Consider the following 22,373-nt stretch of genomic DNA (forward strand, 5'->3'; position numbering starts at 1 on the left):
GTCCTGGGCTGCACACCACAGCCCAGCCCCCCTGAACACCAGCAGGGTCCCAGACCACCCCCCGAGCCCCCACAGCCCCCACCCAAGGTTTAGTTAGGGGTATATAGTTTACTGCCTGTGACCTGTCTATGACTTTTACTAAAAATACCCGTGACTAAAACGTAGCCTTAACCATGACTGGTGTGGAGACAGTGACTAGGGAAGTGTTATTTACCCCGTCACATAACACACGAACCAGGCGTCACCCAATGACATTAATAGGCAGCAGGTTTAAAACAAGCAGAAGGACGTATTTCTTCACACAACAGTCAACCTGTGGAACTCGTCGCCAGGGGATGTTGTGAGGCCAAAAGTATAATTGGGTTCAAAAAAGAACTGGACAGGTCCAGCAATGGCTATTAGCCAGGAATGCAGCCCCGTGCTCTGGGTGTCCTAAACCTCTGGCTGTCAGCAGCTGGGACTGGGCGACGGGATGGATCCCTGTTCTGTTCACTCCCTCTGAGGCACCTGGCATTGGCTGCTGTCGGCAGACAGGACACTGGACTAAATGGACCATTGGTCTGACCCAGTGTGGCCATTCTTACGTTCTTCTCATGCCAACTGCCACGTGTGACCCAGGGGGGCTAGATTTAACACACACTGCCGGCAGGTTGAGAAACGTGGAATGATTCAGTTGGCACAAGCGGCCCAGCAGTTTGGATTTATCATCTGAATCACCAGAAATCCCCTTGCGTTTCCATGCTGGGAAGTGAAGGTTCATTTCAGCGGGGGCTGGTCCGCCAGCACCGCGTTCCTGCCAGGTCCGGAGCACAAGATGCATTCTGGCCTCCGCTCTCAAACAAACGCCTCCTTTGCATTCCCAAGCTGTGGTCAGAAGTTACCCAGCCAGAACCCAGGGTGTGTGTGCGCTCTGATTTCAGCAGCTGTTTCGCAACATGCCTGGCGGGTCGGGAGCCGTAAATCATGCGGGACGTTACTGGTACAACATGAAACGTGGCTTGTTCCCCAGGAGGCACGTCTAACAAGCATGTAATCAGCTGCTTGTGATCCGGCGCTGCGCCCTCAATGGGGACGGGATGCCCAGTTCCAGGCCCTCCACTTTCAAGGAGGAAAAACTCATTAAGGCGACCTGAGTTCCACTCCCGGCTCCAGCAGGGACCTGCTGCATGGCCCGGTCTGAATCCCCTCACCGCAGTCCCCACTCCCCTTGTGCACGCTAGGGCCGGATCCTAGCCAGTGGGACTCTGCCATCAACTCAGGGGCTCTGTCTCAGGCGCTTGCTGTCACCAGCAGCCGTCCCTGCAAGCTGTCCCCTGAGTCGCTGCTTCCTGTGCAGCCAAGCTCAGTGGAGCCGGAGCGTCTGGGTGCACGTGTGAAGTGAGCAGGGCGGGGGGCCCGTCTCAGTCTAGTTCCAGGCCATGCAAACAGCCCATGCACCTGGCAGGGTCAGCAGAGAGAGCAGTGCCAGAGGGTCTCCTCTGGGGCAGGATGTGGCGAGCCTGGGGAATAACCAGAGGCCATTGGTCTCTGGGGCTGCCAATCCAGCACTCACACCAGTGCAGCAATTCTCTAAAACAGACCCACCGCTGCCCCCGTGTTGGCAGCCTCATGCCCGGAACCAATCCTGCAGGGCCCGAGTCTCCCCCCGGGGCAGGGAGGGACTCTGTTCTGGCCCTTGGGGGCTGGCGCCCCTGGCACTGCCCCACTGCCCGCACTAAAGCTGCCGCTTGGCTGGCATGGCGGAATAGCCCCGGTGACCGGCATGGAGTAAGGCCCCACGACATTTTAATACCAGGCTGCCAACCACATCCTCCAGGGCTGCCCCCAAACCGAACAGCACACAGGGTGCTGGCCGCTCCTGCTGCAGGGCACCGGGCAGAGCTAAGGAATCCCACGGGAGGAGGTGCCCGCGCTGCCTCCCAGAGGCCAGCTCCTTCCCAGCTCCGTCAGCACAGAGAGTCCACTCAGACCTGGTGTGAGCCCCTGGGCACAGGCGGTGTAAGGAGACCCCCCGCCCCCCGAAAACACAGGGAGCAGAGGGGCTGGGATTGGTGTGCGGGCAATCGGGATGAGCCGGGGGTCTCAGCTCTGCCATGGCAGCATCTTCCCAAGAGCTCCTGTTTGTCCCAGCGTCGGGCTCCCACAGCCTGCAGAGCCCCGGGCCTGTCGATGGGCACCCCAAGCCCTGCTAGCTGCAACACGAATGGGGGTGCCCAGCACCTGGCCGGTCGGCCCCCCGAGGAGTTCCTGGTCCCAGCTCCGGGGGAGCCCCACAGGCCGGCCAGGGGAAAACCAGGCCCACAAAAAACAAGTGTGAGGTTTGCTGCCCTTGTGGCTTCTCTCAGTGCAGGGCAGGAGCTGAGCCAGGGGGCAGCAGCAGGACCCGATCAGACCCCCAGGCTGGGCCGGGCCTGCCAGGGGAGCCGCGGCTCCTGGGCAAGCAGCCTTGTCTGGGAGGTTCACACAGGTGCTACCGACGCAGCAAAACTCAAGGGAAAGCCTGCCCCGAGGGGACGCCCTCGCCCAGCCCAGCCCAGCCAGGCGGAGCTGCCCTCGGGCCCTCCCAGCACTGCTGGGGGTCTGGCAGAGACAGGGAGCGTGGGGATGGGGCCAGCAGTGAGAGCAGCCAGGACCAGTGACGTAGCCAGGTTTTCAGTGTAGGGGGAGCAAAAAACATAAAAAAGGTGCCCCCCTTGGCTCCCCCTCTGGCCACGCCCCCAGACCGGACACCCCCCCTGCTCACCTTCCCTCCTACGCTGCTGCCTGTCCCTGGCTCCTGTACCAGCGCTCAGCTGTGCCTGCACCGGCCGGCAGGCGTGGCTTCCACGCCGGCCTGTCGCCCCGCGGCTCCTCTGGCCGTGTGGCTTCCACGCCGGCCTGTCGCCCCGCGGCTCCTCTGGCCGTGTGGCTTCCACGCCGGCCTGTCGCTCCGCGGCTCCTCCGGCCGTGTGGCTTCCATGCTGGCCTGTCGCCCCGCGGCTCCTCCGGCTGTGTGGCTTCCACGCCGCCTGTTGCTCCGCGGCTCCTCCGGCCGTGTGGCTTCCACGCTGGCCTGTCGCCCCGCGGCTCCTCCGGCCGTGGGGCTGGCAGCGCTGGCCTGTCGCCCCGCGGCTCCTCCGGCCGTGTGGCTGGCAGCGCTGGCCTGTCGCCCCGGCTCCCGGCCGTGTGGCTGGCAGCGCTGGCCTGTCGCCCCGGCCGTGTGGCTGGCAGCGCTGGCCTGTCGCCCCGCGGCTCCTCCGGCCGTGTGGCTGGCAGCGCCGGCCTGTCGCCCCGCGGCTCCTCCGGCTGTGTGGCTGGTAGCGCCGGCCTGTCGCCCCGTGGCTCCTCCGGCCGTGTGGCTGGCAGCGCCGTCCGGCAGGCACCGCTTCTGCACCTGCCGGCCTGAGGGGAAGCGGCTGCTTCCGCTGAATCCCGCCAGCTACGCTACTGACCAGGACATGTGTGCGGTCCCAGGAAACCCCCTTGGACGCCCTGTGCCCTCAGGGCCCGCTGGGCACAGAGGCGCTGAGCAGTCTGAGGGCAGGCTGGAGCGTGGCAGAGTGAGGCCGACGGGGCAGGAATCTGGGAAGCCTGCAAAGATCCAGGAGCAGGGCTTAAATTCAGAGAGGTTATTTCCTGGAGCCCCCTGCCCTTCTCCCATTGGGGCTCTGGGCTTCAGCTGCAGGGCACTGGGACACTGGGCTTCTGCCCCGTGAGGGTGTGTGTGGGGGGGGTGCTGGGCCTCTGGCTTCAGCCCTGCAGGAGGTGCTGGGGCTCCCACAGGTTTGAAAATATTCCCTGGAGCTCCGCCCCGGACGGCTCCGGCTGAATGTAAGGAGCCCCCAGGTGAGTGCAAACAGTGTCCCCTGCAGGATCCAGGCCAGGGTGGCTAGCCACGGGGCCACGGCCAGGACGGGGCTGTGCAGGGCCACATGCCAGCGGGCAGACGAGGGGCGTGGTGAGCTGCCGGCGGCCCCAGCCGGCTCTCGCCCGATCCCCAGGCGGCACTCTGCCCCTGGCCGCAGTGATCCCGCAGGGGCTGAGCTGTGCCCGGCCCCCACCCCATGCCTGGCTTCGCTCCCCACCCGGCCCCCCTTCCCTCCGCCTCTCGGGCAGGGCAGACAGGGAGCCCCGTCTCCAGCACTGCCAGGCTGCCCTCCAGTGGCCTGACTGCTCATGGCAGGGCCAGGCCCACTCGCTGAGTCCCCCGCCCCGATGCCCGAGGGTGCTGTGCATTTGGCAAATGGAGGGCGGGGCGGTGGTGGCCACGGCTGAGCTGCCCCAGCTTGCTCCTGGGCAGCTGGTGTCACCTGGACTCCTGCCCTGGTCTCCACAATCTCCAGCCTGCACCCGCTGAAGCCAGCCTGCTGCTGTGGCTGGTGCAGGCTCCTAGCTGTGCCCTGTGCTCCCTCCAGCTTAGGGTGACCAGACAGCAGGTGTAAAAATCGGGTCAGGGGGTGGGGGGTAATAGGAGCCTATATAAGAAAAAGCCCCCAAAATCGGGACCGTCCCTATAAAATCGGGACATCTGGTCACCCTACTCCAGCTCTGTACGTGCCCCCAGCCCTTGGGCCTGGCAGCCTGCACCAGGGGATCCAGATTCACACTACAGTAACCAATTCAGCGGGGGGCTGCTCCTGGGGCAGCCCCCCGCTCCCCCTTCCATCCCCTACTGCTCCCATGGGGGCCCCCTGCCCCCATCCAACCCCCTGTGCATCAGATCAGCCATGTCTGACCCTGGGGTAGGTCTAAGGAGCATCCACTGCAGATTAAGCCCATTGCTGCTTGTGGCGAAGTGGGACTGGTTTTAATGTTCCCTCTGATACTGTGGGGGGGGCCTCAGCTCTGGCCGACCCTCTGTCTCCTGGCAACTAATGGCCGGGCCCTTCCCCCCTGCAAGGGGATGCTAAAGGTGTGGGAGACAGAGATGGCCCGGGAAAGAGACACAGCCCAGAGAGGAGGGGCTGGAGGGGGTTTGGAAGTTTTTGGAAGCTGGCTGGAAGATGCAGGGGAGCCCCGAGGAGGATCGGGCCTCCCAGCAGGGCTGTGGCCTCCCTGGGGCCCCAGATGGACCTAACTAAAGGGGGTCTTGTTGTCTGTACCGGCAAGACCTGTTGTGGACCGTGTTCCTGTCATCTAAATAAACCTCTGTGTTACTGGCTGGCTGAGAGTCACGAAACTACAATGCATTGGTGACCTTCCAGAAAACACCATCCTGGCCACCATGGATGTAGAGGCTCTCTACACAAACATCCCACACACTGATGGAATACAAGCTGTCAGGAACAGTATCCCTGATGATGCCACAGCACAACTGGTTGCTGAGCTCTGTGCCTTTATCCTCACACAACACAATTTTCAATTTAATATGAATATATATATCTCCAGAGTGGTGGCACGCTGGTGGCCACGCGCATGGCCCCAATATATTGCCATTTTTTTTTATGGCTGACCTGGACGCTCGCCCTCTCACCCCACTCACGCCTACGCCCTTCTCGCTACTACATCATCATCATCATCATCATCTGGACCCTGAAGGAGGAGACTCAAAAAAAATTCCACCATGATCAACAGCCTTCCCCCTCCATCAACCTCAGCCCTCCCTCTCTCTACGGGGGAGGTCCACTTCTACACTACTGACAATATTGATGGTCACATTCACAACACCCTAACACATAACCCTAACCCCCTACCCCCTATTCATGCCTACTCCAGCATCCCATACCACAAGATCCATTACCAACAGCCATGCACTACAAGCACACTGGCTCTGCTCTAACCAGACCGCAGACAACCCCGCAGACAGAGACACCCCAACAATACTCAAACAAGACTACAAAGACCACACCAACACTCACAGAACAGAAGGAAAGGAGCCAGATGTCCAGATGTGCCCCTAACCCAAGAGACAAACAAGAGAAAACCCCAACAAAGAACTGGCCCCACTCCACTGGCTCCACAGCACAATCCCTCCACCGCATCATCAGCCTCATCATCATCATCACCACCCATCCTGGACAATGATCCCACACTTGGGCAGGGGGCAGTCCTCCACCAGCCAGTCACCCACACAACCCCTGCCAACCACCAATGCACACACACTCACCAACCACCATAGCAACACCACACCATAGCAACTCAACCCAAACCAACAACTCCTGCCAACCTCCAACCACCCCATACCACATCACACACCATCCACCACCCTCACCACATCAGCCACACCATCACCACACCATCACACCCATGCCGTCAATATATGCCAGCATGCCATATATGCCCATGCTATGCCAATGCTCTGTGTACAGTGACCACAGTCTCTAAGAAAATCTAAAGGAGGAAAAAAAATGGACAAAAGGAGAACATGGAGACAAAACCCAATAGGAAAAACAAACCTCCTGGGCACCTCAACCTGGCCACACAACAAGGCCCAAAACCAGATTCCAACCAAAAAAAAAAAACCAGAAAACAGATTCCAACTTTTACCAAATTAGGACTAATTAGTTTAGGACTAAAATTAATTTTTTAGGACTAACAAAGGACTTGAAAAAGACTTCAAATCAGGTTTTCACACCTCAGTCCCTGGAACTCTTTGATCTAACCTCCTGATTGATCTAACCTCGTTATCTCTAACATTCTTATTCTCTAGCTTTGCTATTGCTTTGTTTATATTGCTGCTTGCATTCTCAAGCAGTGGGTATTCACCAGTAAAGAGCCACCAATCCATGCTCATGCTCCTAAGGTGCCACAGGATTCTATGCCACACAGACAGTTTTATGCGACTACACAGGATACACTACTTGAGTCTGACTGTGAAGTGGGGGTGCAGGACCCTCTGGCTTCCCCAGGACCCTGCTGGGGCGGACTCGCTGTGAGAAGCGCATGGAGGAGCAGAGGATGCTGAATGCTCCAAGGAGAGACCCAGGAGGTGAAGCCGTGGGAGCTTCTTGCCCTGCAGACAGGCTGCTCCGAGGGAGAGGAGGCTCCCCAAAGTTCTGCCTGGCTTTGTGGGGAGCAGTTTCAGAGCATCGCCCGGGAACTCCGTGACAACTGGTGGCAGTGGTGGGATCTACTGCACCCCGTGGACAGCGCTTCTTGCAGTAAGTCACTGGGGAGCAGTAAAATGAAGGGGGATTGACGGGGACCAGGCATGCTGAAGATTCAGAGAGAGATGGTTTCAGGGGGCGATTAACCCTTGGGAGTGTGTGACCAGAGAGAAGGCTCTCGCAGTAACAGGGTCCCCCGGGGGATTGCAGCGAGCAGTCCCAGGGGCGGAGGAGTCTGCAGCTCGACCCTGGCAAAGAGGTGGTGATCTCACGAAGGGCTGGTGCACTTGGGGTCTCCCTGGAAGCCGTGGGGAGCGGCGAGCACCCCGGCCTGCGAGTGGCCAGCAGGAAGATGTTTGCCAAGTGGCGCAGGTGTGACCTGGTGGAGCTGTGCAAGCAGAGGGTCTGCGCAGTGGGAGGCTCACCAAAGACCAGCTGATTGCCCAGCTGGAGGAGGGAGATCGCGTGAATGAACCGATCCCTGTCTCTGAGGGAAGCAGCCTGGCAGATGCAGCGCAGGCACCAGTGTCTGTCCCCGCTGGGAGTGGTCAGCCGGCCGCTGAGGGCTTCCCGAGACCCCCCATTCCTATGCCTAGGGGAAGGGCGGGGAGGAGCCCAGTGACAACCTCCAGCCCCAGCCTGTCCCGATGAAATAGAGTTCAAACCCCACCGGCTGAAGCTGCAGACAAGAGCCCTAACACAGTAAGCAGAGTCCACCCTAAAAAGAAAAGGTGCAATAGAAGGAAGATCAAAGCCAGGTCCCAGGCTGACAGTCACGCCTGCAATTGACGGGTGATCAATCACCAAACCCAGAGGCAGCGGGACACAGCAAGACCTATAGACTCTGGATTCAAACTAAAGCCTACAAAAAGGATGGGTGAGATGGGAGACTTTGGAGGGTAACATTCTGCTGCCAACATGGAAGGGCATCGGTGCCTGCCCAACAGAGACCCAGCTCGTCCTTGCGCCCGGCTTTCCTGGCCAGTTACCGCCACAAGCTACGAACCCAAGCTGCAAACTCAAGCCACGAACTCAAGCTATCTTCAGGACTGGGAACTATGCAGCAGCTGCAGAACATCTGATGGATGGATATGTGTGTGTGTGTGTGTGTGTGTATATTAAGTATAATGTGTGTATAAGGATTAAGATATTAGTTATTGGTCATAAATAAAATTGTTATCATAATAAATGTGGCATCTTTGTCTTGCCCCCTGAAAAGATCCTGTGTAGTTTTGTCTGTACAACACGGCTCCTGTTCAGCAGAGCTGCCACCTAGCCAGGGCCGTCCCCAGTCTGGGGTTCTGCGTTCGAGTCTTCCTTCCTAAGTGAAGTACTTTGCACTTTGTCTTCATTGAATTTCCTCTTGTTGATTTCAGACCAATTCTCCAATTACTCAAGGTCATTGTGAATTCTAATCCTGGCCTCCAAAGTGCTTCCAGCCCCTCCCAGCTTGGTGTCATCTGCACGTTTGATCAACCTACTCTCCACTGCAGTATCCAAGTCATGAATGAAAATACTGAATGGTCCCAGACCCAGGACTGAGCCCTGTGGGACCCCGCTGGATACGGCCTCCCAGCCTGACTCACTGATAGCTGCTCTGATTATGCTCCTTGTCACGGAGTGTGGGGGAGTCCGGCTCTGCACCCCTCTTCCTGGGACTCACAGAGACTCTCAGCCAGCCAGTAAAACAGAAGGTTTATTGGACAACAGGAACGCAGGCTACAGCAGAGCTCGTGGGCACAGCCAGGACCTCTCAATCAAGTCCTTCTGGGGGTGCAGGGAGCTTAGTTCCCAGCTTGGGATTCCCTGCACTGCACCCCCCAGCCCCAAACCGAAACTGACCCAACCCTCTCCAACCGGCTCCCTGCCTTTGTCCAGCTTCCGGGCCAAGGTGTTGACCTCCCCTCCCCGGCTCAGGTTACAGGCTGAGCACCTGTCCCTCACCCAAAGTCCTCCCCGGCTCTCCCATCCCCCACACGGACAGCCCCTGCTCCATCACACTCCTTCACCCATGACACCCTCTCAGTCATTTCGTCTAGTCCTCATCGCCCAGGTTTGCTTCGGAGATGTCACATGGGGCTGAGGCAGAGCCTTACTCGTTGAGATACATCACATCCTCTGCCACCCCCTGAGACGAGCCGTGTGTTTGGGGTTCCCCGCCCGAGGACTCCATCCATTGCCCCCCAGACGCTGGGAGGCCTGGCTGGTGTCTGGGGATGGTCTGGGAGGGGAAAGCTCCACGCTGCTGTCAGTGAAGGTTGGGGGGGGGGCAGAGGACCTCACTTGCAGCCCCCTCTCTCCCCCCAGCAGGCAGGGAGATCATGCAGCCTGGCCTGGATCAGCACCGGAGATGTTTGTGTGCAGGGTTCTCCGCGTCTGCCCCCTGGGCAGGGCGGGGCGGGGGCTCCCCGGAGGGCCTTGCTGCCTGTGCTCTGACTCTGGCTAATGACCCCCCAGGGGGGAGAGAACAAAACAGCTCCACGCTCTGCCTTGTGTTCCAGCTGGGGAGGGGAGACACTGAGCGGGATGGGGGAGAGCAGCGGGACTGACCAGACCTTCGTCCCGCCCAGGGGCCGAGCCCTGAGCCCCCCATGGGAACCACCAGGCTGGATCAGCGCCCTGCTCCACCGAGACCAGGAGCCAGTCTGTGCCCGTGGCCAGCGCCAGCGCTGCTGAGGAGGGGGTGGGCACCCGCCCGCTGGAGCACCCGGGGGTGGGCTCCTCTCCTGGCCCCGATACCGTTTGGCTGAAGCCCCGAGGCAGGAGGTTCAGCACCCCTAGGGGCGCTGCTGTTTGTGACGTTATTGATATAAATTGGGACCATATAGAACATGGGTTGCAACCAAGGTCCTGCAGTGGCACCAAATCTTAGATAAAGGGGGTCATCTAAGGTGTCTAAGACCAGATTATGGGTTGCTTATTAATAGCTGATGTTAGCCCGGCATAGCTGGATTGATGGCTCATTAAAGGGGCCATCAGCTACACAATTGACTGGAGAGAAGGCAGAGACACGCCTTGTGACTCAGCATGCAGGGGACTGGCCCATGACTCTACTCTAGGCATTTTTTTTTTTAAATTTTGACAGTGAAGACATTCTTTACACCTGAAAAAAAAAAATATAAGGCCAATGCCTCATCTCCATCTTGTCTTCAATCCTGCTTCTGACCTCTGGAGGGACTTTGCCACAAACTGAGCTCTACACCAGGGACTGAGGACCCATCCCAGCGGGGATGTCCAGAGACTTAAATCTAACCTGCAGTTTACTCCAGCACTGCTGCTGCTGAACTGAACTAAACCTGCCATTACTGTTGTTAATTGTTTTTTTTTTTTAATTCTACCCTCTACCTCTTCCTTTTTTTTTGTTTTAAAACCTTTAGATTTTAGATTCTAAAGGATTGGCAACAATGTGATTTGTGATGTAAGATCTGATGTATATGGACCTGGGTCTGGGGGGGGGGGTCCTTCCTTTGGGATTCTTTTTTTTTTTTTTTGGGGTGTTTTTTTTTTTATAACCATTATATCCCAGTGGTGGTGCACTGGTGGTGGGACTGGGGGAGAGGAGAATTGCTGTTGCTTGTGTGACTTGTGTGTTGGGCCGGTGGTGAGACCTTTTTGGTTTTTTTTGTCTGGTTGGTGGTTGGTTTGGCCTAAAAAACCCAAGCCTGCCCCTGCTGTGCTGTGTTTGCCCTGCTGGTTGTGATTTGGGGTCAGCACAGTCCAATCGCACTTCGCACGCCACACTGTTGTTTGCAGGGATGTCACAGCCCTGGCGGCTCCAGGGACCCACTTCTATTGGGGAGCGAGCCGAGCTGTCGAGCTCCACAGAGCTCTTCCTCCGGCGCTGCTAGAGACAAGCTGTGAACAGACCCTGCTCTCGAGGGCCCGCTCGAGGGGTTAACACCTCCCAGGCCTGCAGGGAAAGGCAGGGAGGAGGCTCAGCAATGGAACCCGACAGACAAGTACATACAAGAAACCCACGGATCGCCCCACCTACCCTCACAGACCCCGAAACCACCCCAAGCTCCCCGAGAGATCTGTGCTCTGCAGCCAGGCCCTCAGATACCCCAGAACATGCTCCGAGGAGAACGTCCGGGGTACACAGCGTAACACACTCAGAACCGCCTTCACCAAACAAAGACGCTGCCCCAGAGGAGCAGATCACATCATGGAACGGGCCAGCCACATACCCCGACAGAACCTGCTTCAATACAGAAATAACCTCATCACCCCCGACCGCACACCCCTAGTTGTCACCTACACCCCACGCTGGAACTCAGATGGGGCACCGTCAAACACCTACCACCCATACCCAATGGGGACCCCATCCTGAGAGAAATCTTTCCTGAACCTCCTGTGACGAACTGGGACTGTTCTTAATGTTTGCTCTGAATACGGTGTTGGTGCCTCAGTGTCCCCTCTGCAGTTCTTAATATCTAGGTGGGGGGATGGGGGTGTGATTGCTGCAGAGCAAGGGGCCAGTGCACCTAAATGCCTGACACTGTCTCCTAGCAACTGATGGCCTGGGCCCCCCTCTGCAAGGTGCCAACTGAAGGTGTTGGAGACAAAGAGATCAGGTGACCTCCTGGCCCGGGGAAGGAACGGAGCAGAGGAGGAGGGGCTGGAGGGGGCGTCAGTCTGGGGCTGGCTGGGGACGAGGAGTGAAGTGCAGACATGGGGGTCTGGCTCACTGCCCCCCAGAATGGACCCGGCTGAGGGGTCCCATTCTCTGTACCTACAAGCTCTGTTTTAGACCCTGTTCCTGTCATCGAATAAACCTCTGTGTTACTGGCTGGCTGAGAGTCACGTCTGACTGCGCAGTGGGGGGGCAGGACCCTGTGGCTTCCCCAGGACCCCGCCTGGGTGGACTCGCTGTGGGAAGCGCACGGAGGGGCAGAGGATGCTGAATGCTCCAAGGAGAGACCCAGGAGGTGAAGCCGTGTGAGCTTCTTGCCCTGCAGACAGGCTGCTCCAAGGGAGAGGAGGCTCCCCAAAGTCCTGCCTGGCTTTGTGGGGAGCAATTCCAGAGCATCGTCCAGGGACTCCGTGGACCCCCTCTTCTGGCCTTCAAGCACCCCCCAGCCCCTCCAAGCTCAGCATCAGAAGCAGGCTCCCTACAGACCAGAACACACCAACGCGGAGTGGCAGGCACCAGACCCTGATGCAAAACCTGATTAACACCCCCCACAACACACCTCTCGAGATCCAGGTATCCTACCCATGCCTACCACAACATGCAGGGTACCTCAGCCAGTGCCCCAAGGGCTTGTCTTCACACACAGCGCTACACCCGTGCAGCTGTGCTGTTGTACTGCTAGTGAAGATGCTCCTACACCGAGAGCCTCTCCCATCGGCCTCGTTAATCCACCTGCCCGAGAGGCGGTAGCTGTGTTGACAGGAGAAGCTCTCCCGGTGACCTAGCGCTGTCTACACAGGGGTTAGGTCGGTGTGACTCTGTCCCTCAGGGGTGCAGCTTTCCGACTCCTGAGCGATGTCGCTATACCTAGAGAGGGCTGTAGTGTAGAGTTCATTTCCCAGGCCTGCAGACAAGCTCTGTGTAGCTGGAAAGCTCGTCTCTCTCACCACCAGATGTTGGCCCAATGAAAGATATTCCTTCCCCCACCTTGTCTCTCTGTTGTTAGCACCGACTAGGCTAACTCTGGCTATTCTTGGCATCCAAATAAATGCCCCATCCCCCTTTGAATCATACTCAATTCTTGGCCTCAATGGTTCCTGTGGCAATGAGTTCCACAGGCTAATTGCATGTGGTGTGAAAAGTCTTCGGTTTCAGCGGCTGTGAATTTCCCACCTTTGAATTCCATCACCTGTCCCCTTGTTCTTGTGCTGAGATGGGAGGACAGAAGCTCCATTCCCTAGACCAGGCAGCCTTTTACCAGGGCCCGGCATTTCTCTCCTCCCTGAGGCAACAGTCTCAGGCTTTTCAATCTCTCTCCACAGGAGAGTTTTACCAGGCCCTGATCACTATGAAGCAGGGTGACCAACCTGGCTCCGGAGCCACATGCGGCTCTTCAGAGGTTAATATGCGGCTCCTTGTACAGGCACCGACTCCGGGGCTGGAGCTACGGGCGCCAACTTTCCAATGTGCTGGGGGTGCTCACTGCTCAGCCCCTGCCTCTGCCACCGGCCCTTCCCCCACTCCACCCCTTCCCGACCCCCCCTGAGCCTGCCATGCCCTCGCTCTTCCCTCTCCCCCCAGAGCCTCCTGCATGCCATGAAACAGCTGATTGCGGGGAGGGCGCTGATCGGAGGGGCTGCTGGTGGGCGGGAGGCGCTGGGAGTGGGGTGGGGGGGTGGGAGAGTTGATGGGGGCTGCGGATGTATTACTGTGGCTCTTTGGCAATGTACATTGGTAAATTCTGGCGCCTTCTCAGGCTCAGGCTGGCCTGAAGCGTGTGGCAGGGGATGCTGCGGAGATGGACCCTGGGCTGGCTGGAGCTCGGGGCGGACCCAGTCTGGCCATTCCTGCGTTCCCAGGACTTGTCAATCATCGCTTACATGCTGGACCGTTGCTCAGCCCCAGGGGGCACTAGTGCGCTGCAGGTTTCGTTGGGTGGTCACTAGGGGGCGCTGTGCTGGGAGGGGGAAGGTTTCTGGCGCCCCCCAGTGGGCAGTGGGTCGGGGCTCCCACCTGGAGCGAGAGTCCCAGAGCTGACCGGAAGGGAGGACCCAGGCCAATAAAGCAACATCCTGGACTGGGATTTTCTACTGCTGGGCCCAAGCCAAAGCTCAACCCCTGGGTGCTTCCAGCGCGCCGGGCCCATGAGCCAGCTCTGCAGCGGGCATCCATCTCTAGTACCGTCCCCACCCCGTGTCCTGCAGCTCTTAGCACGGGACCGGCTCTGCCTGCCTGCCCCGCTCCGCCCCCAGTCTCCCCACAGTCCCCGGGATGCCCCGGAGCTCTGGCTGGCTTGGGGTGAGGACCCTGCCAACAGCTATTGGTCGAGCGAGGGAACCCCAGGGCAAGACCTGCCCAGTCCCTGCAATAGCTTCCGGGGTGCTGGGGTGGCCGCGGGGGCCTCGAGGGAAGGGAACGTGGAGCGGGTCTGCTTGGAAGTGATGCTGGAAATCCCACCCAGCCGGTCTGGCTTCAACCCCCAGCCAAGGGACGGGAGACGCTCTGGGTGAAAAGAGACAGACAAAGCAGCTCATAGCTAAAAGGGCCCCATGCAGTGGGCAGCCCGCGTTCACCTACTGGGTGTGCTGGGAGAATGGGGGGCAGGGGGGCAGATGTGGCACTGGGGCTTCAGGAAACGGCTTGACAGAGTCTGACCAAAATCTATGCTGGGAGATGAATTCAATGCCCTGGTCGTGGGCATCGGCCCGGGAACTGAAATAACCAATAGCCAGTGTTGGCCTCAGCCACCCGAGCTTAAATACAGCCACCGCAGCCACCTGGCCACGAGAGGAGAGCGCCAGCCGGCACTAGCCGTGGGGCCCATGTGCTGCAGGGTGCTAGCCTTGCCAGCCAGGCCAGTGTCTGCTCAGCCCCCACTCCCACCACGCTGCGGGACACGGAGCCTGCCTGGCCCCCGGGGCATGCCAGGGAGACACCCAATTGCTCTGGCATGGTGGCTGCAGACCCATGCCCCTCGCCACCCTGGCCTGGCTCAGCAGGCGGACGTGCCCAGGGGGCTGGGAAGGGGGTCGGCCTCTGTGCCCACCTGTCACCACCGGGGTTCCCTCTGATTTTCCGCACGCATGTGCAGAAGGAATTGTGTTACGTGCAGCAATGTGAAGGTGAGCTGTGACACGACCCTGTGTGACATCACCTCCATGCTGGGGCACATAAAGTTCATGTGGCCTCTCTCCACCCACCACGCTGGGCACTCGCCTGCACCAGTGCATCCTGGCAGAGACCCCATCCTGCGCCAGCCACGGGAGCCAGGGACGGAGGAGTGCAGGGGACTGGGGCTGGAGCAATGGAGGCAGATTCGCAGCAGAGTCCCAGTCTGCCTGTGGGTCAGGTTCAGAGCTCAGGACACTGGTGTCAAGCTGGAGTAGCCCCACTGGCCTCAGGGAGTGACTCCAGATTGACCCTGGGTCCCCGAGCTTAGGCAGGGCCGGTGCCATCTCCGGGTGGTGACGGCAGCTGGCGGCAGAGGTGCCGGGTTCGAGACGGAGAGGCTGGCTGGTCCCTGCTGCAGCCCCAGCTAGTCACTCTCCCGGTGCTGCTCCGGCCCTCGGCCCCTCCACCCGCCTGGCAGCAAACAGCAGCAGCCGGAGCCCTGCACCCCCAGCAGAATCCATGACTTGGAGCCTGTGAGAAGGGGGCCAGATGGGACCCCCCCAGACCCCCTCTCCCTACCCAGCCAGGGGTGAGTTGGAACAGGGTGATCTCCGGTGGACAGCGGCTGGCAGCCCTGTGCCCAGGGTTCCCTCACGGCCCCCCATGGGGACAAGGATTTCTGCCTGCTCCGGATCAGGGCCACTATGTGTGGGGGAGGGAGAGAGGTGGGCAGTGGGAGAGACAGGGGGATGGGGGAGAAGGGGGAGTTCAACCACCCGCAGCACCAGAGGGACGGGAAGTGGGGGATGCCTGGTGCAAGTGTCCAAGCCGGGGGGATGAGGATGTGTCTCCCCAGCCCATCCCCACGCGGAGGCCACAGGCAGGACTGAGGGGGGCTGCAGGCTGGGGGGGGGGGTGTGCAGGACGGGCTTGTCCTGTAATGGAGACAGAGGGTTTGCCAAGCCAGCGCCCAGTTACCACGGCCCTGCCCCCTCCCTGCTCTCGCTCGCTCGTCATGCAATTTCTGCCTCCACCTGCAGGACGCTGGGTCTGTCCCTGCTGCTGCAGCCGGGCAGGAGGAGCAGTGAAGGGAGCAGCCGGGATTAGCGTGATCGTGTCATCGGCCCAGCCTGCCTGAGCGATAATCCCACGCCGAGCGAATGGACGGGGACACCGGCAGATCTGCATGGCAAGGCCATGCCCTGCCACAGCACGGGAACCCGCAGCAAGCAACAGGCAGCGTGTGTGTGTGTGTGTGTGTGTGTGTGTGTGTGTGTGTGTGTGTGTGTGTGTGTATCCACAGCGTGGGAGACCTTCGTCTCATCTCAACAACCACACTTCACCCTCCCTACTAAAACTCAGCCAAGGCCACTTAAAACACAGGAACGTTTCGATCTCATTGAATTCGCACTCGGCCTGGCCAAGGGAACAGGGCAGGGGGCTGCCGTGGGCGGGTAGCAGGGGCTGGTTTGGTTGGAATTTTAACAATAAACCAATTGCCAGAGACACTTCCCTGGGCTGAGGGTTTCCGCGAGAGGGTCCCATTCCCGCAGTCAGGGGTTAATAACCGGCTCTTCCCCCCCCCTTTGGGACCCCACGGACGGGGGTCCGCCCCGGGCTAGGACACGGGGGTGCGGTCGGGGGGGAATGCACTTGATGCACTTGCACTCGAAATCGAAATACGAACAGAACGTACTCCTGCCGCGTTGTTATTCCTGCCAGTCAAACCCACCTCCCACCGACCCTCCTGGGGCCAAATCCTTTGGCTCCCAAAGCCCCTGATGCCCCTCCGGGCCCAGTTCTGGCCAGGGCGGCCCAGAGGATTCGGGGGGCCTGGAGCAAAGTGGGGGAACTATGGCGCTTGTACTCAGCCGGTGGCGGTCCGAGTCTTCGGCGGCATTTCAGCGGGGGGGGGCCCTTCGGTCGCTCTGCGTTTTCGGCAGCACTGAAGGGCCCCCCGCCACTGAAATGCCGGCCAAAGACCTGGACCGCCGCTGGGCCGGGGCTCGCGGGGCCTGGGGCAAATGCCCCACTTGCCCCCCCCCTCCGGGCGGCCCTGGTTCTGGCTCTGCTGTGGCCATTTCAAATTGGCATCAAGCTTTTCAAAGTGATTGCATAAGAGCCCTGGACACTGAGGCAGAAATGCAGCTAACTAACTGCCCAGGAAATGCTTTGCCCCGAGGTCGCGGCAGGCCTGGCTTGCCAGCAGCAGATGGAGAACAGCAAATGCTGCTTAAAAAAATTAAATCAAAATAGCCTGGCTGCTTAGCCTAGGCCTTTAATTCATTTCTAGCAGCATCGAAATCCCAGCCCCAGTTCCTCACAGCTTCATGGCACAAGTGCACAGACAGAGGGAAGGGGCCGAAGGCAGGAGAGAAACCAGAGCCCAGGCATGTGGGTGGCTGACCCGGCAGCTCCGACACTGCGCGCACGACGGCAGAATTTGCTTAAAAACCAAAAAATAACCCCCCAGCTCGCTGGGACTATGCCGTGGCAGAGACCCGCACAGCAGCCGCTCGCATGTGGCTGAGCCTAGGATCCGGCTCCAGACGCCGGCACTGCAAACCAGAACCCCACTGGCGTATCAGCTTTTTGGGAAAGCCGGGAATTCCTGGGGCCGGTGGGAACAGCACCCGGTGCAGGCCACGCCACTCAGAGCTATTAATACACCTCCGCCTGCCCCACGGGTCCCCTGGCGATTCCCGTCCTCCAGAACCCCCAGCTCTGCCAATGCCTCAATCCAGCCCTTGCTATTCCAGCCCTGGACTCTCCCCCCAATGCCCCCCAGTCCCACGTAATCTCCCAAGCCTAGGCTCCCCCCAAACCCAGCTCTCCCAGTGCTCCTCACTCCTGACCCCCAGCCTCCACTGAGCAGGGTCTGCCAACCGCGCCGAGTTTTGTGAGATGAAGAAACATCCTCCCACAGCCCATTCCCCTGCAGTGTCATTTGAAAGCCGCTCTCCAGAAGTGCCTTGCAGAGAATAAAGCCTTTTGGGGAGCAGCGGTGGGCCCCGCAGGGACCCGCAATGGCCTAGCACTGGATGGGGAGCTGGGCACTGCAGCGGGGAGCCCTCAGGGCCCAGCTCCTGCGGGGACGCAGGCACGTGCATGGCACAGCCGCGCTGACATCAATGGAGCATTGCTGAGCCAGTCCCGCAGGCCTCAGGGCGGTTACAGCTTAGCAGGGCCAGGGCCGGGCACAGCAGCCTGGGGGCCGGGGACAGAGACCCCAGGACAGGCCTGATCTGGGCATGAAACACCGGGGAGCTGCAGGTGCTGATCCCTGCCGTGCGCTGCCCTTCGCACCAGCGCGGCCAGGCCGGGCGGGGGTGGGGTGGGGGAGCGGGTCCTGCCCGAGGTGCCAGGCAGGAGAGATCGGGCCCAGAATGGCAGGCCAGTCCCAGGCCTGCAGCGGGAGCATCGCCTGAGCGAGGACTGAGCACAACAGCCCCCAGGCAGGGCCAGGCGGAGGGTAGCTGGGGGTCGGGAGAGTGAGCAGCCAATCAGATCGTCCCTGTCATGGGACAGAGCAGCAAATGCTGAGCCAGGTGACTCTGGGCCACGTGCATGGGGGGGGGGGGAATGTCCAGCCCCAGAGCTGGGGAGCGAAGAGGGGGGGCTGTGCCCCAGCCTCAGAGCTGGTGAATGGAATGAGAGGGATTGTGCCCCACCCCAGAGCCTGGGGATGACTGTGCCCCACCCCCAGAGCCCCATGGATGGAGTGGGGGGGGACATGCCCCATGCCCAGAGCCCCACGGATGGAATGGGGGGGGGGACGTGCCCCATCCCCAGAGCCTGGGGGTGATTGTGCCCCACCCCAGAGCCCCACGGATGGAGTGGGGGGGACGTGCCCCATCCCCAGAGCCTGGGGTGACTGTGCCCCATGCCCAGAACCCCACGGATGGAGTAGGGGGGACACGCCCCATCCCCAGAGCTTGGGGGTGACTGTGCCCCATGCCCAGAGCCCCACAGATGGAGTGGGGGGGACACGCCCCATCCCCAGAGCTTGGGGGTGACTGTGCCCCATGCCCAGAGCCCCACAGATGGAGTGGGGGGGACATGCCCCACCCCCAGAGCTCATGGGGTGACTGTGCCCCATGCCCAGAGCTCATGGGGCAGGACGACTGTGTCCCTCCCTGCATGGCTCGGGGAACGGCACCAGGAAGACGGGGCCTGTGTCCCCGGCAAAGTGTGTAAAACTCTCCTGTCACAGAGGGTCAAATTCGCCCTGGGCCGCGTTTCACCAGCTGGGCCCAGGCACACGTGACGCTGCCAGGCTGGGGAGCGCCAGCCCCCCTGGGCTCAGCCCCAGGGAACTACAGGAGGGGGGAAGGCAGCCGACGGGCCCCGTGGGCTGCAGGCACTGACTGTGGGGAGGTACGACGCGTTCACATCCGCTAGCTCGGCCAAGCGCCAGCTAACGCCGGGGGCCCGCTAAGGATGACGAGGAATCGCGTAGGGTGGGACCTGGGAGACAAGCTGCAGTCGGGTTAGGAAAAGGAATATTCACACCCAACCTAGGAAAACCTTCCTCCCAGGGGACGGGCCAGGAGCGCCAGCGCTCAGAACGTTTCACAGAACTCTAGCGACCAGGGACAAGCCTGGCTGGGCCCTGTCTGGACAAACTGAGGCTGGAGCCAGGGGCGGCTTCTCTGCTGCAAGGGACGGATGTGAAGGCTGCAGGAGCTCTGGGGGGCCCGGAAGCTCGTCTCTCTCACCCGCAGAAGTTGGCGCAATAAAAGATCTCACGGCCCCAGCTCCTCTCTCCAAAGCTAGGAGGGACTATTCCCATCTGACCTCCTGCATCACCAGAGAACCCACCCCTGAGTCCCACCTCGCACCCACCAGGTGCCTGTTCGAAAGAGACGCCTGAATCCACCTGCCCCTTTGCAGTCTGGCCCATTGGTTAATGACCTGAGGGACGTTGCTTTTGTTACAAGCGTGGACCTTATTTCTCCCTGGACCTGTCTCTCTCCCCTGCCAGCCACTGCAGCTTGTTCCGCCGGGGGTAGATTAGATCCCTTGCCAACGGAAATCTCTTCCTCCTGTAGGTACTTATAGAGTGCGATCAGGTCACCTCTTCCCCTTCTCTTTGTTAAGCTAAACAGATTGAGCTGTAAGTCCCTCTCTGGGAAGCAGGGTTTCCAGACCTTGGAGCGTCCTGAACCCTGTCCAACTGGCCAACTTCCCTTCGGAGGAGCGGCCACCAGAACTGGACACGCTACCCAGGGGTGCTGACCGTCCGTGCAGGGAACCCTCGCTTGCTAGTCGCTGCTCCTGTGTGCTGTCTCAGCCACCACACCCCCCAGCAAACTCAAGCTCACGTGGCATCAGGTCCTCCCGGGGACTGGTCCAGAGCTGGGTGCCAGCACCGGGCCTGTGCTTCCGTGGCACTTGGCTCCCACCAGGACCTCAAAGGCCCCAGGCTTGTAGAGGTATTTGGGCCTTGCTGTGCCTAACTGATTTAGGAACCTACATCTCATTTGTAAAAGGGGCTTAGGCACTTTGGAGCCTAATCGCTTTCACTGTCAATGGGATTTTGGCTCCTAAATCCCGTTTGAAAATGAGATTGGGCTCCTAAATCCAGTTGGCATTTCAATGTGGAGCACAGCAAGGCACAGGCACCTTTAACAATCAGAGCCCGAGTCCTTGTCAGTTACTGCCCTCCAAACGACAGCCCCCGCCTGACAACCTGACCCGTGTCCGTGGGTCCTTGATGCAGGACCGTAAATTACGTCCAACGGGATTAAAGGCGCATTGGTCAAGTGAGGCCGAGCGCTCGGTGGAACTGACCTCTCCATCCCTGTTCACTGCTCCAATCACCTCTGTGCCAGCTGCCAGCTTTCCCCACACTGACTTCCTTTGCTCTCCCAGATGGCTGCGATATTGACTAGCAGTGGGCTGAGAACAGGTCCCTGTGGGACCCCACTAGGGTGACCAGATGTCCCGATTTTATAGGGACCATCCCGATTTCTGAGTCTTTTTCTTATATAGGCTCCTATTACCCCCCACCCCCATCCCGATTTTTCACACTTGCTGTCTGGTCACCCTAGACCCCACTGAAAACACCGCACAGGACGACAAAGCCTCATTTCCAATTCCTTGTCGAGACTGACCAGTTCGCCCGCCGGGAACCCAGACCCAAGGAGGGCTGCCCTGATTTTGCCAGGAGCGAATGTCTCCATCAGAACGTGCAGCGGGAGTAACCCCAACACCACGGCAAACCCGCGCCGTTACCTTTACCAGCCGGACCCACAAGCCCATCTCAGAAGGGTCTGAGCAGCCCTACTGGAGTCCTGAGGAGTCAGCCCCCAGGGTCTGCCTCTTGCCTCAGCTGCAACCAGGTGTGCTGGGCCCCTGGGCCAGGAAAGGGCCCTTTGGGTTCCAAGCCATCGGGGCAGCCAGCAGCTCATACTGGGGTACGCGTGAAGGCCCATTTCAGGGGTGCACTAGGGGAGTGTCTCTCGGTGAGACCCCAGGGTCACACTGCAGGGACGGTGGGCTGGGGCAGTTAAATCTTCCCTGGCAGTGATCATGTACCCTGGGGCCCAGAAACCTCCTCTCAGGAGCAAACCAGGGCTGCTCCCCCGGCCTGGCCAAGGGGGCACCAGAGGGCAGGGGGGGGCAGCAGGAGGTCCCCCCCACCCAGAGCCAGGCGAGGGCTCTAGCCCAGCCCCCACTGCTCTTCCCAGGACAGGCACAAGCTGACACTGCTCCCCTTCCCCCTTCCAGGGCACAGCTGCCCCTCTCCAGCAACAGGTGCCTCCCAGACCCAAGCTGCCCCCTCCTTGCTTCAGACTGCGCCCCCCACGGGATCTCCGCCACCTGGGGGACAGGGCTGAGCAGGGGCTAACAGAGCAGAAATCCTGCCCCCCCCCCGGAAACCTGACCTCTGACTTTAATAGGGGAGAGGGAGCTCCCGCCCCCAGGGCAGGGTCGCCCTGCCCCTCCCCGCTGCAGGGACCCCTCCCAACCGCCCCCCAGACTCCCTGGACAGAGCCCCGAGCGCCTCTGCTCCTGCCCCGGTCTGCACCGCCCGGCCCCTCCCCGCCGTCCCGAGCCGGCTCCCCTCACCTCTCCGGCTCGTAGCCGGCCTGTAGCAGGCGGGCGCTGTACCTCTGTGCCGCCGTCTCGTGTCCCGCATGCAGCGGGGCGCAGCCGTTCATGGTCCCCGGGCGCCGCAGCCGCTGCCCGGGCAGCGCGGGCTCCCGCAGGTCCCCCACGATCAGCCGGTAATCGTAGTGCGGGGGCTCCCGGCCGGGGAACGGGCTCCCGGGCTGCGGCTGCTGCCCCTCCATGGCCCCGGGAGCGCTCAGGCGGGGACTGGGCACCGGGCAGGAGCCTGGCGGGGAGGGGCGCACGGGAACCGAGCAGGGGCGCGCAGGGCGCACGGTCCTGGGAAGCAGCAGGCTCCGGGCTCCGCGTCCCGGGAGCTCCTGGCGGGGGGAGGAGGGGTGTCTGGGCCGGTGCCGAGTCCTCAGTCCCCGGGCACAGGGCGGGGAGAGCCCCGGGCCCCAGCGGCGCACATGGCCCGGCCCGGCCCGGCAGCTCCTTCTTCGCCCCGCAGCAGCTGCTCGGCAGGTCCGGGAAGCAGCTGGGAGTGT

General features: G+C 60.6%; 1 protein-coding gene across 2 annotated transcripts in view; it reads right to left on the reverse strand.

The window, feature by feature from the left end:
* The window catches only part of IMPDH1 (inosine monophosphate dehydrogenase 1), an 86,212-nt gene extending 64,264 nt beyond the window's left edge, over positions 1-21,948 (reverse strand). The window contains exon 1 of one of the 2 annotated variants that reach the window (XM_039520255.1): positions 21,844-21,948. In XM_039520255.1, coding sequence (XP_039376189.1) covers positions 21,844-21,935 — 92 coding nt within the window. In that variant the 5' untranslated portion in view covers positions 21,936-21,948. The remainder of the gene's footprint in view (positions 1-21,843) is intronic. The other variant, XM_039520256.1, reaches the window with a different exon arrangement.
* Between the last annotated feature and the right edge of the window lie 425 nt (positions 21,949-22,373).

The sequence above is a fragment of the Mauremys reevesii genome, linkage group 1 (genome assembly GCF_016161935.1).
Source record: "Mauremys reevesii isolate NIE-2019 linkage group 1, ASM1616193v1, whole genome shotgun sequence".
In the NCBI taxonomy this organism is placed as follows: domain Eukaryota; kingdom Metazoa; phylum Chordata; order Testudines; family Geoemydidae; genus Mauremys; species Mauremys reevesii.